At 40.8% G+C, this 12,785-nt stretch overlaps 1 protein-coding gene and 1 non-coding gene across 2 annotated transcripts; both read right to left on the bottom strand.

Annotated features, from left to right (window-relative positions):
- Nucleotides 1–2,140: 2,140 nt before the first annotated feature.
- LOC141582698 (UPF0669 protein C6orf120 homolog) lies at nt 2,141–2,885 on the bottom strand. The gene has a single exon (XM_074391525.1). The coding sequence runs from the start codon at nt 2,865–2,867 to the stop codon at nt 2,292–2,294; it is 576 nt and encodes a 191-aa protein (XP_074247626.1). The 5' UTR covers nt 2,868–2,885; the 3' UTR covers nt 2,141–2,291.
- A 7,026-nt stretch (nt 2,886–9,911) lies between these two features.
- Nucleotides 9,912–10,018, bottom strand: LOC120366642 (U6 spliceosomal RNA). Its single transcript, XR_005581228.1, has one exon. It is a non-coding gene; the product is annotated as a U6 spliceosomal RNA (small nuclear RNA).
- Between the last annotated feature and the right edge of the window lie 2,767 nt (nt 10,019–12,785).

Below are 12,785 nucleotides of genomic sequence, written 5' to 3' on the forward strand. Positions count from 1 at the left end.
GAACTAATTTACACTCCCACCAACAATGTAAAAGCGTTCCCATTTCTCCACAGCCTCGCCAGCATCTATTGTTTCTTGACATTTTAATAATCACCATTCTGACTGGCATTTCTATCTCGTTGCGGTTTTGATTTGAATTTCTCGGATGATGAGTGATGTTGAGCTTTTTTTCATATGTTTGTTGACTGCATAAATGTCTTTTGAGAAGTGTCTGTTCATATCCTTTGTCCACTTTTCGATGGGATTGTTTGTTTTACTTCTTGTAAATTTGTTTAAGTTCCTCGTAAATTCTGGATATTAGACCTTTGTCATATGGGTAGATTGCAAAAATTTTCTGCCATTCTGTAGGTTGCCTGTTCACTCTGGTGATGGTTTCTTTTTATTTTTTTGTTTCAAAGCCTTTATTTTTATGTTATCTATTTAGAAACTTAATAAAATGACTGCTACATCTTTACACATTTCTATAGAAAGTCTATTATAGATTTATATAAATCAGGGCAGCATGACAGTTCCAGATAACTTTACAACAAAGAGAATCGAATAAATCACAGTAATTGGACTAAAATATTACACAGATAATTGTGTAATTTTAGAACTTACTTGCATAGTGTTAACACTGTATAATGCTCTATAAAATATATGCCTACAACGAAGTTTCCTGGGAATCATTAAGCAAGCAACGTATGTAAGGTTCTGTAGTAATTCAGATCAAGTACGTAGTACAATTTATGACTGTGCTCTTAGAAACTTGAAGTTTTAAAGTGCTGTCAGCATAGTACACCAGGACTTGAAAGAATGCTGAGACACACAGCTGCCAGTAAACAGGAGAGAAAAAGGCTTAAAAAAGCCAAATTCCGGAATGGGTTTTGCATTGTTTGTATTGAACTTCTGAAGTATGATAGTGTTAAAATTTCAGGAAAGATTTATTATTTTTTAAAGGTCCATATCACTGTATGGCATTGCGTCTCTCCCATTCCCCTTGACTTGGAATGAATTTTGCACAGCATTGATTACATTAAGTTTACGTTTTTCTCCTTAAATTAAGGAACTCAGTGTCCTTCTCACCACAAAATCCACAGAGGAATCTCATTAGTGATAGCTAAGGAATAAGAGTTAAAATAGGCTTAAAAATCAGTCCCATAAAAATTACTTTTCATTCTGTATTAACTAACAATTTTTTTCCTAGGTCGCTGGATTTGTGACTGTTGTCAGTGGGCCCCCTCAACACCCAAGAAAGTGGGCAGAAGGGGGAAAAACAGCAAAGAGGGATAAAATAGTTTTTGACCCTAATATTGTATATGCATTTAAGTGGAGTATTTGGTGCCAATTTATTTACAACATTTTCATTTTTATGCTAATAAAACTTTTTTTTTTTTTTTTTTTTTTTTGGAAATTAACTGAGCTTAAAATCTGCATTTGATTTGTTCTGTTAAAAGCAACTCTTACACTTGAAACTGATTCCAGGTAGAGAATTCATCTTCTGAAGTATTTTATAGTAACATTAGCTCACTCCAAAAATTCAGTGGAAATATTTAGGAACTTAACTATTTCTCCATAATCCAAAAAGTTATTTTTATGAAACTTCCTAATCTACATTGTTTCTGGCCTACCATAGGTAGCATTAACAAAGTTATTTAATAACTAAAGAATTTTCATTCATAGCCCAAAATTGACAAATGGCCTAATAAGATCTGGTGCAGCTTGATTTAGAGTTGTCATTACTTGGACTGGTACAGGAACAGTTTGTAAATACCTGCCGGCCAGGAAATCCCTTTTGTATAGAAAAGTACCATCCGTACTTCGGGTACAGGCTATGGGGGCTTTAGTCCAGGCTCAGGGAAATGTACATAAATCATTTCCAACTTGATTTTAGTAACTCTTAACACCTTGAACTCGCTTACAGTCTCCAGAGTAAAATTATAAAGTTACCAACCTTTTAATCTCATCTGTGTAACAGGATGAAAGGTTGCTCTACTTCGATTTATATAAACCTAAGTGACGGCAATCATCATTTTTAGTCAACCTAATGAAAATAGAGTCTAAACTTTTTATGGTACACGGCCCTTTTTTTAATATAGGAATTTTGATCTTTAAAAGAAAACAAATACTGTGCTTGCTGTTTTTCCTATTTTGGGGGTAACTGAGGTAACAAAATGCATATGGCTTTTATTTTTCCATCCCTTGACTAGAAAAAGGTAACTACAACTTCAAGTACAAGTAGCAAGGTTCACAGCAAACTGCAATCAGCTTCACAGATGGAGGGTTTTCTACTCTAGGGCGTGGTTAAGAACTCAAAAGAGAATTTCAAGTACTAGCTTCAAAATGCTAATTAATATCGTCCAGAGAACAGATTCCTCCTCTTGCGAGGCATCTTCTGGCGCACGAGCGTGCTTCTGGCCGGCATCTGCGCTGTCAGCGGGGTAGGCGGCCTCGTCGAACGGGTGCTGCTCGACCGTGCCGTCATAGTATACCTTCATCTCGAACTCGCTCTCCAGGTGGGACGGGTGTCCGTAGACACCGATGCCCACTGGGCGCCGGAAGTGCGCGGGGATCGACACGGCGTCCGGGCCGCAGGTGGCCGGCTGCAGCTCGTAGTCGTCGAAGCTGGGGTGCAGGCTGCTGGCAGAGACGTAGAGGTCCGCGTCGCCCTTGAGGCTGCGCATCCTGAGGACGATCTTGCCCTCGTGGTTCCGCCGCAGGTAGCTGTAGTTCCCGGCGCCTATCTGGCCCTGGACGACGTGCAGAAGCACCCACTCCTCCGGCACCTCCTCCTCGTCTGCGCAGCTCCCCGGGGATAGGACCTGCGAGGCCAGGAGCAGCAGCAGGGCGGTCGTCCAGGGTGCGGCCCTCCCGCGGGGAGCGGCCATGGCTGGCGGCTCAGCTCTGGGGCCCCAGCGTGGGTCGGCGGGTCGGCGCCCGTTCCATGAAGAGCGCCGCGCTGCGACCATCCGGACCTGAGGCCAGAGCCTCGCCCTGGTGATCGTTTCTTTTGCTGTGCAGAGGCTCTTTAGTTTAAGTAGATCCCATGTGCCAATTTTGGTTTTTGTTGCAACTGCTTTTGGCGTTTCGTCATGAAGTCTTTGCCCATTCCTGTGTCCTGAATAGTATTGCCTAGGTTTTCTTCTAGGGATTTTATGGTTTGGGTTTTACATTTAAGGCTTTAATCCATCTTGAGTTAATTTTTGTATAAGGCGTAAGGAAGAGGTCCCGTTTCAGCCTTCTGCCTATGGCTAGCCAGTTTTCTCAACACCATTTATTAAATAGGAGATCCTCTCCCCTTGTTTCTGTCAGGTTTGTCGAACATCAGATGGTTGTAGATGTGTGATGTTATTTCTGAGGTCTCTGTTCTGTTCCATTGGTCTATATGTCTGTTTTGGTACCAGTACCATGCTGTTTTGGTTACTGTACCTTGTAGTATAGTTTGAAGTTGGGTATCATGATGTCTCCAGTTTTGTTCTTCTGGCTTAGGATTGTCTTGGCTACACGGGGTCTTCTTTGATTCCATATGAAACTTAATGTAGTTTTTCTAGTTCTGTGAGGAAAGACAATGGTCTTGATGGAAATAGCATTGCCTCTATAAATTACTTTGGGCAGTATGGCCATTTTCACGATATTGATTCTTCCTGTTCACGAGCATGGTGTTTTCTTCCATTTGTTTGTGTCCTCTCTTATTTCCTTAAGCAGCGGTTTGTAGTTCTCCTTGAAGAGGTCCTTCACATCCCTTGTGAGTTGCATTCCTAGGTATTTTATTTTCTTTGTAGCAACTGTGAATGGGAGTTCACTCATGATTTGGCTCTCTGCTTGTCTATTATTGGTGTATAGGAATGCTTGTGATTTCTGCACATTGATTTTGTATCCTGAGACTTTGCTGAAGTTGCTTATCAGCTTAAGGAGTTTCTGGGCTGAGACGATGGAGTTTTCTAACTATACATAGTCATGTCATCTGCAAACAGAGACGATTTGTCTTCCTGTCTTCCTATTTGTATACCCTTTATTTCTTTCTCTTGCCCGATTGCCCCTGCCAGAACTTCCAATTCTGTTGAATAGGAGTGGTGAGAGAGGGCATCCTTGTCTTGTGCCGGTTTTCAAAGGGAATGCTTCCAGCTTTTGCCCATTCAGTATGATCCGGGCTATGGGTTTGTCATAAATAGCTCCTATCATTTTGAGATACGTTCTATCAATATGTAGTTAATTGAGAGTTCTTAGCGTGAAGGGTTGAATTTTATCGAAGGTTTTTCTGCGTCTATTGAGATAATCATGTGGTTTTTGTAATTGGTTCTGTTTATGTGATGGATTACGTTTATCCATTTGCGTATGTTGAAGCAGCCTTGCATCCCAGGGATGAAGCCGATTTGATCACGGCGCATAAGCTTTTTGATGTGCTGCTGGGTTTCTTTGCCAGTATTTTATTGAGGATTTTCGTATCGATGTTCGTCAGGGATATTCGCTTGAAATTTCCTTGTTTCCTTGTGTCTCTTCCAGGTTTTGGAATCAGGATGATGCTGGCCTCGTAAAATGAGTTAGGGAAGAGTCCCTCTTTTTCTATTGTTTGAAATACTTTCAGAAGGAATGGTACCGGCTCCTCTTTGTACCTTGTACCTCTGTTAGAATTTGCCTGTGAACCTGTCTGGTCCTGGGTTTTTTTTTTTTTTTTTTTTTTTTTTTTTTTTTTTTTTTTTTTTTTTTTTGTCAGTAGGCTGTTAATTACCGCCTCAGTTGTGATTATCTTTTTAATGTGGTGGATCACATTAATTTTTTTTCTTTTTTTTTTAATTGCATTTTAGGTTTTGGGGTACATGTGATGAACATGCAAGATTGTTGCATAGGAACACACATGGCAGTGTGCTTTGCTGCCGTCGGTCCCCTCACCTGTATCTGTCATTTCTCCCCGTGCTATCTCTTCCCACCTCCCCACCCCCCGCCCATCCCCCATTTCCCCCCAACGGACCCCAGTGTGTAGTGCTCCCCTCCCTGTGTCCATGTGTTCTCATTGTTCAACACCCGCCTATGAGCGAGAATATATAGTGTTTGATTTTCTGCTCTTGTGTCAGTTTGCTGAGAATGATGGTTTCCAGGTTCATCCATGTCCCTACAAAGGACGTGAACTCATCGTTTTTGATGGCTGCATAATATTCCATGGTGTATATGTACCACATTTTCCCTATCCAGTCTATCATCGTTGGGCATGTGGGTTGGTTCCAGGTCTTTGCTATTGTAAACAGTGCTGCAATGAACATTCGTGTGCACGTGTCCTTGTAGTAGAATGATTTATAATCCTTTGGATATATACCCAGTAATGGGATTGCTGGGTCAAATGGGATTTCTATTTTTAGGTCCTTGAGGAATTGCCGCACTGTCTTCCACAATGGTTGAATTAATTTACATTCCCACCAACAGTGTAAAAGTGTTCCTATTTCTCCACATCCTCTCCAGCATCTGTTGTTTCCCGATTTTTTAATGATCGCCATTCTAACTGGTGTGAGATGGTATCTCAATGTGGTTTTGATTTGCATTTCTCTGATGACCAGTGATGATGAGCATTTTTTCATATGTTTGTTGGCCTCCCGTATGTCTTCTTTTGTAAAGTATCTGTTCATATCCTTCGCCCATTTTTGAATGGGCTTGTTTGTTTTTTTCTTGTAGATCTGCTTTAGTTCTTTGTAAATTCTGGATATCAGCCCCTTGTCAGATGAATAGGCTGCAAAAATTTTTTCCCATTCTGTTGGTTGCCGATTCACTCTACTGACTGTTTCTTTTGCCGTGCAGAAGCTGTGGAGTTTGATTAGGTCCCATTTGTCTATTTTGGCTTTTGTTGCCCTTGCTTTTGGCGTTTTGCTCATGAAGTCCTTGCCTACACCTATGTCCTGAATGGTTTTGCCTAGATTTTCTTCTAGGGTTTTTATGGTGTTAGGTCTGATGTTTAAGTCTTTAATCCATCTGGAGTTAATTTTGGTGTAAGGTATCAGGAAGGGGTCCTGTTTCTGCTTTCTGCACATGGCTAGCCAGTTTTCCCAACACCATTTATTAAACAGGGAGTCCTTTCCCCATTGCTTGTTTTTGTCAGGTTTGTCGAAGATCAGATGGTTGTGGGTATGTTGTATTTCCTCTGAGGCCTCTGTTCTGTTCCATTGGTCTATATCTCTGTTTTGGTACCAGTACCATGCTGTTTTGATTACTGTAGCCTTGTAGAATAGTTTGAAGTCCGGTAGTGTGATGCCTCCTGCTTTGTTCTTTTTGCTTAGAACTGACTTGGCTCTGCGGGCTCTCTTTTGGTTCCATATGAAGTTTAAGGTGTTTTTTTCCAGTTCTGTGAAGGAGGTCATTGGTAGCTTGATGGGAATAGCGTTGAATCTGTAAGTTACTTTGGGCAGTACGGCCATTTTCACAATGTTGATTCTTCCTAGCCATGAACATGGAATGTTTCTCCATCTGTTTGTATCCTCTCTTATTTCGTTGAGCAATGGCTTGTAGTTCTCCTTGAAGAGGTCCTTTATGTTCCTTGTTAGCTGTATTCCTAGGTATTTTATTCTCTTTGTAGCAATTGTGAATGGCAGTTCGTTCTTGATTTGGCTCTCTTTAAGTCTATTACTGGTGTATAGGAATGCTTGTGATTTTTGCACGTTGATTTTGTATCCTGAGACTTTGCTGAAGTTGTTTACCAGTTTCAGGAGACTTTGGGCTGAGATGATGGGGTCTTCTAGATATACAATCATGTCATCTGCAAATAGAGACAATTTGATTTCCTCCTTTCCAGTTTGGATACCCTTTATTTCTTTTTCTTGCCTGATTGCTCTGGCTGGAACTTCCAGTACTATATTGAATAGGAGTGGTGAGAGAGGGCATCCTTGTCTAGTGCCAGATTTCAAAGGGAATGCTTCCAGTTTTTGGCCATTCAGTATGATATTGGCTGTTGGTTTGTTGTAAATAGCTTTTATTGTTTTGAGATACGTTCCGTCAATACCTAGTTTATTGAGGGTTTTTAGCATAAAGGGTTGTTGAATTTTGTCAAAAGCCTTCTCTGCGTCAATTGAGATAATCATGTGGTTTTTGTCTTTGGTTCTGTTTATGTGGTGAATTACGTTTATGGACTTGCGTATGTTGAACCAGCCTTGCATCCCCGGGATGAATCCTACTTGATCAGGGTGGATGAGCTTTTTGATATGCTGTTGCAATCGGTTTGCCAGTATTTTATTGAAGATTTTTGCATCTATGTTCATCATGGATATTGGCCTGAAATTTTCTTTTCTTGTTGAGTCTCTGCGGGGTTTTGGTATCAGGATGATGTTTGTCTCATAAAATGATTTGGGAAGGATTCCCTCTTTTTGGATTGTCTGGAATAGTTTCAGAAGGAATGGTATCAGCTGTATGTCTGGTAGAATTCAGCTGTGAACCCATCTGGACCTGGGCTTTTTTTGGGTGGTAGGCTCTTTATTGCTGCCTCGACTTCAGGCCATGTTATTGGTCTATTCAGGGTTTTGGCTTCTTCCAGGTTTAGGCTTGGGAGGATGCAGGTGTCCAGGAATTTATCCATTTCTTCCAGGTTTACTAGTTTATGTGCATAGAGTTGTTTGTAATAATCTCTGATGATGGTTTGGATTTCTGTGGAATCTGTGGTGATAACCCCTTTATCGTTTTTTATTGCATCAATTTGGTTATTCTCCCTTTTCTTTTTTATTAATCTGGCTAGTGGTCTGTCTATTTTGTTGCTCTTTTCAAAAAACCAGCTCCTGGATTTATTGATTTTTTGAAGAGTTTTTTGTGTCTCTATTTCCTTCAGTTCTGCTCTGATCTTAGTTATTTCCTGTCTTCTGCTAGGTTTTGAGTTTTTGTGATCTTGCTCCTCTAGCTCTTTCAATTTTGATGATAGCGTGTCAATTTTAGATCTCTCCTTTCTTCTCATGTGGGCACTCATTGCTACATATTTTCCTCTAGAGACTGCTTTAAATGTGTCCCAGAGATTCTGGTATGTTGTGTCTTCGTTCTCATTGGTTTCGAAGAACATCTTTTTTTTTTTTTTTTTTTTTTTGCCTTGCACTAATAAACTTTTATTTCACTCAAATTAGAGCAATACTCTTCCATATATAAGTATCTTCCCTGTCCAATAATTTAAAGAAAAATAATCCAAAATTATTAGTAAAGAAAAATATAAGAAGTAATAGACACTTTAAAATTGTTTTAAATATGTTTAAGGTTAAAAAGTGTTTAAAGTTTGTAATTCCTAGTAGGAAAACATTATCTGAATGAATACCCTAATGGCAAACTGCTGTAAAGTGCTTCAGCTGGATTTGCGGGAGACGGGTAGGGATTATCTTCAAAGCACCGCAGCTCTCTTGATGAGAAGGTCAGAGGTACACTGGTTTGTATTACTGTGGCATCCATAAGGTGATCTAGGTTGCTTTTCTTTCAGCAAGGGCATTTATCAGAAGGGCATTAAGCTTGACCTTCAAATGTGGCTGACACTTTGCTGATAAGATTCATAAGCTTTGGGTTGCTCTGGTATTTTGACATATTTGCTGGGTTCTGAGCCACAGCCTGAAAGGTCACCGTAACATCTGGATCCTGCATGGCTGCAAGAACCTCTGGATCACTAAGAATTTCACTGAGTCCAGGCCTCTGGCCATTCCAGGCATGCCCCCTCCCATTCCAGGCATTCCTCCAGAAAAACTACCAGGCATTCCCCCAGGAAAACCACCAGGGAAAGAGCCACAATGAGCTCCTGACTGTCATCTGCCTTCTTCCCTCCTCTGGGCTCTCTCATGCTTCGAAGAACATCTTTATTTCTGCCTTCATTTCATTGTTTATCCAGTCAACATTCAAGAGCAAGTTGTTCAGTTTCCATGAAGCTGTGCGGTTCTGAGTTAGTTTCTGCATTCTGAGTTCTAACTCGATTGCACTGTGGTCTGAGAGACTGTTATGATTTCCGTTCTTTTGCATTTGCTGAGGAGTGATTTATTGCCAATTATGTGGTCAATTTTAGAGTAGGTGTGATGTGGTGCTGAGAAGAATGTATATTCTGTGGATTTGGGGTGGAGAGTTCTGTAAATGTCTATTAGGTTTGCTTGTTCCACGTCGGAGTTCAGGTCCTGGATATCCTTGTTGATTTTCTGTCTGGTTGATCTGTCTAATATTGACAATGGGGTGTTAAAGTCTCCCACTATTATTGTGTGGGAGTCTAAGTCTCTTTGTAAGTCATTAAGAACTTGCCTTATGTATCTGGGTGCTCCTGTATTGGGTGCATATATATTTAGGATCGTTAGCTCTTCTTGTTGCACTGATCCTTTTACCATTATGTAATGTCCTTCTTTGTCTCTTTTGATCTTTGTTGCTTTAAAGTCTATTTTATCAGAGATGAGAATTGCAACTCCTGCTTTTTTTTTTTTTTTTTTTTTTTGCTCTCCATTTGCTTGGTAGATCTTCCTCCATCCCTTTATTTTGAGCCTTTGTGTATCCTTGCATGTAAGATGGGTTTCCTGGATACAGCACACTGATGGGTTTTGGCTTTTTATCCAATTTGCCAGTCCGTGTCTTTTGATTGGGGCATTTAGTCCATTGACATTTAGGGATAGTATTGTTATGTGTGAATTTGATACTGTCATTTTGATGCTACCTGGCTGTTTTGTTGGTTAGTTGATGCAGCTTCTTGATTGTGTTGATGCTCTTTTACCATTTGGTGTGTTTTTGGAGTGGCTGGTACTGGTTGTTCCTTTATATGTGTAGAGCCTCTTTCAGGAGTTCTTGTAGAGCAGGTTTGGTGGTGATGAAATCTCTGAGTGCTTGCTTGTTGACAAAGGATTTTATTTTTCCATCACTTATGAAGCTTAGTTTGGCTGGATAGGAGATTCTGGGTTGAAAGTTCTTTTCTTTAAGGATGTTGAATATTGGCCCCCAATCTCTTCTGGCTTGTAGGGTTTAAAAATATGGAACGCTTCACGAATTTGCGTGTCATCCTTGCACAGGGGCCATGCTAATCTTCTCTGTATCGTTCCAATTTTAGTATATGTGCTGCCGAAGCAAGCACCTGAACTTCTTTATGACACTTATTTTAAATTATTTGTCAGGCAGCTCTTAGGTCTACATTTCTTTAGGGCTGGCTCCTGGAGTGTTGTTTTGCTCCAGGGGTTGGGCCATCTTCCCCGGTTGATTTGTATGCCTTGAAATCTTTTGTTGGGATTTGGGCATTTGAAGGAACAATCACCTCCCTCAGTCTTTGCATACCAGCTTGGTGCATAGGAAGACCTTCACCAATTGGCTGGAGGTTCTAGGACCTCTCAAACCTTTTCCAATGTCTTCTTGCCCCTGGCATCTACCTACATAACTGCAGCTCTTACCTGCTGCTCACTTCTGTTTTCAGGAGCTTCCAGACTCTATCTCAGGTTGCTTCAGCCTTCCAAGTCAGGCAAGACGGAAACCAGTCCCTCAAATAGCACCCAAACGAGCCAGAACATTGTATGCATGGTCCACTCTCTTGTTTTTATCCCAAGGGAGGGGCCCAGAATTCATGATTTTTTTTTTTTTCCTAGTTGCTCCACACTACACCACGTAGAGGGAGGAGCACATGGGGGTATGCTGAATGCTGGGAATTTTCCTACCTCTGTCGCTGGAATCTCTTCTTGGTTTTACAAGGGCCAGTGTGCTGTAGCTTGTCCCATGATCTCTACAATTCTCACAGAGGTATTCAGGTGTTTACATACCTGTTGTTAACTTATGTTGTTAACTTAATGTCTCTATGGGGGAAGGAGGGCCTGTAGCTTTCTTGGCTACCGTCCTGCTGATGTCACTTCCACAGGGAACTTTTTAACAAGTGGTATTGGAAAAACTGGATCTCCGCCTCCCACCATATACGAGGATACATTTCAAGTGGACCGGAGTTTACAATGTGAAATACAAAACCCTATACTACAGGAGACAATCTTCTCTACATTTAGAGTGGCAGGTCTTTCCCAGCTATGACTAAAACCCCAAAATATATAAGGCAAAATATTGATAAAGTTTATCAAGGAAACATAAAATGTTTTTGCATGGCAAAAAATGAAACAAAACACCATCAATGAGGTAAAAAGATTCATGACAAACAGGAAAAATGATTTATGACTTATATCAGAAGCAAAGGTAAATGTCCTAATACATCCCTAAGATATAAATCACTTTTCTTGGAAAGGAAAAAATGCCAAGGCCCCTATACTAAGTGGGCCAAAACTATAAACTAAAATTACATAAGAATAAAGAAAACAGGAATTTATCTTAACCATATGGAAAAGATGCGCAACCTGGCACATATGAAGGGAAGTGCAAGTTAATGTATATACACGAATATATCATTTCTCTCCTTTCAGATGGGCAAATTCAAAAATCTGGCAATACTACTGGTGAGATGCTGGGAAAACTTTCTCTCTCCGATATTGATGGGGAAAAGACAAATGGCCCATCCTTCTTGAAGAGGTATTTGACAGCGATGAGCAAGATACCTTGCGTTTTCGCCTTTTAAGCAACAATGGTACATCTAGGGATCAATCCCAAAGACGTAGTGATACAAAAATTGCTAAAGATGTGTCATAAGCCTATCCATTGCAGCCATATTTAAAATAACAACCAGAATATAAACAACCAGAGTGTCCATCAATAGACTAGTTGACTACACTATGGTAGGTCCACACAATGGAGTACCCTCTAGCTGTTGAGAGGAGTGAGGGATGTCTCCAGGGAGCACTATGGAGCGATCGCAAGGATTTCTTTTTTCTCGCTCTGTCACCCAGGCTGCAGAGCAGTGACTCAGTCTTGGCTCACTGTGACCTCCGCCTCCTGGGTTCGAGCAATTCTCCTGCCTCAGCCTCCTGAGTAGCTGGGATTACAGGCACCCACTGCCACATCCGGCTAATTTTTGTATTTTTAGTAGAGGTAGGGTTTCACCATGTTGGCCAGGCTGGTCTCGAACTCCTGACCTCAAGTGATCTGCCTGCCTCTGCCTCCCAAAGTGTTAGGATTACAGACGTGAGCCACCACGCTGGCCTCAAGGATTTTCTCAAGGATTTCTTTTTTTACACTTTTGGCAACTTTGTTTATTCACGTGTCTTTAACAACTTCAGTATGTGCATCACATTGTAGCTACCACACCTACTCGCTGAAATAACACAGTTCTCAACATGGGGAACAAGTAGCACTTATAGTAACTTTTCTTATATGTGTGACTTTAAATGCTTCACGAGATGCATAATAGTGTGGTCAGTACATCCATTCACTGAAATAACACTGTTCTCAGCTTGGCGATCAAGTAGCCTCGAAGATATGTCTTTAAGTTTAGAAAAAAAGGCAAGGTGGAGAACTTTATGTGTTAATAGTTTACACAGCATTTATCTAAGCAAAAGGAGGGAGTGTAATGAACGTCAGTCTCTCTAAAGAAAGATACAGGTCCAATGGCTAGGTAATACCAGTTGCCCCCATTCCTTTAGCCTTTAAGAAATCTGTTGACAAAAAAGAAAAAGAGAACTCTGTTACATATAACCCCGTATGAATGGGTTTTGCTAATTCTGAGATCCCTACCACTCACCTCTACCCGACTTTGGACCCCTCCAGGAATACACATTCCCACATAAATGGTTTTGGCTATTCGCTCCGCTCAATATTTGTCCCAGATCTTTCCATTTTTTAATTTAAAAATAATATTTTCTCACACATTTTGGGCTGTTCCCGGTCAGAAACCAGCAGTAGCAGCCCTTTATGGCCCTGCAGTGTTAGTGGAACCTACTTTGAAAAGGCAGTCTTTCTGGGCAAGGGTTGAAAGCGGCAGA

Source organism: Saimiri boliviensis, chromosome X (assembly GCF_048565385.1).
Source record: "Saimiri boliviensis isolate mSaiBol1 chromosome X, mSaiBol1.pri, whole genome shotgun sequence".
Lineage (NCBI taxonomy): Eukaryota > Metazoa > Chordata > Mammalia > Primates > Cebidae > Saimiri > Saimiri boliviensis.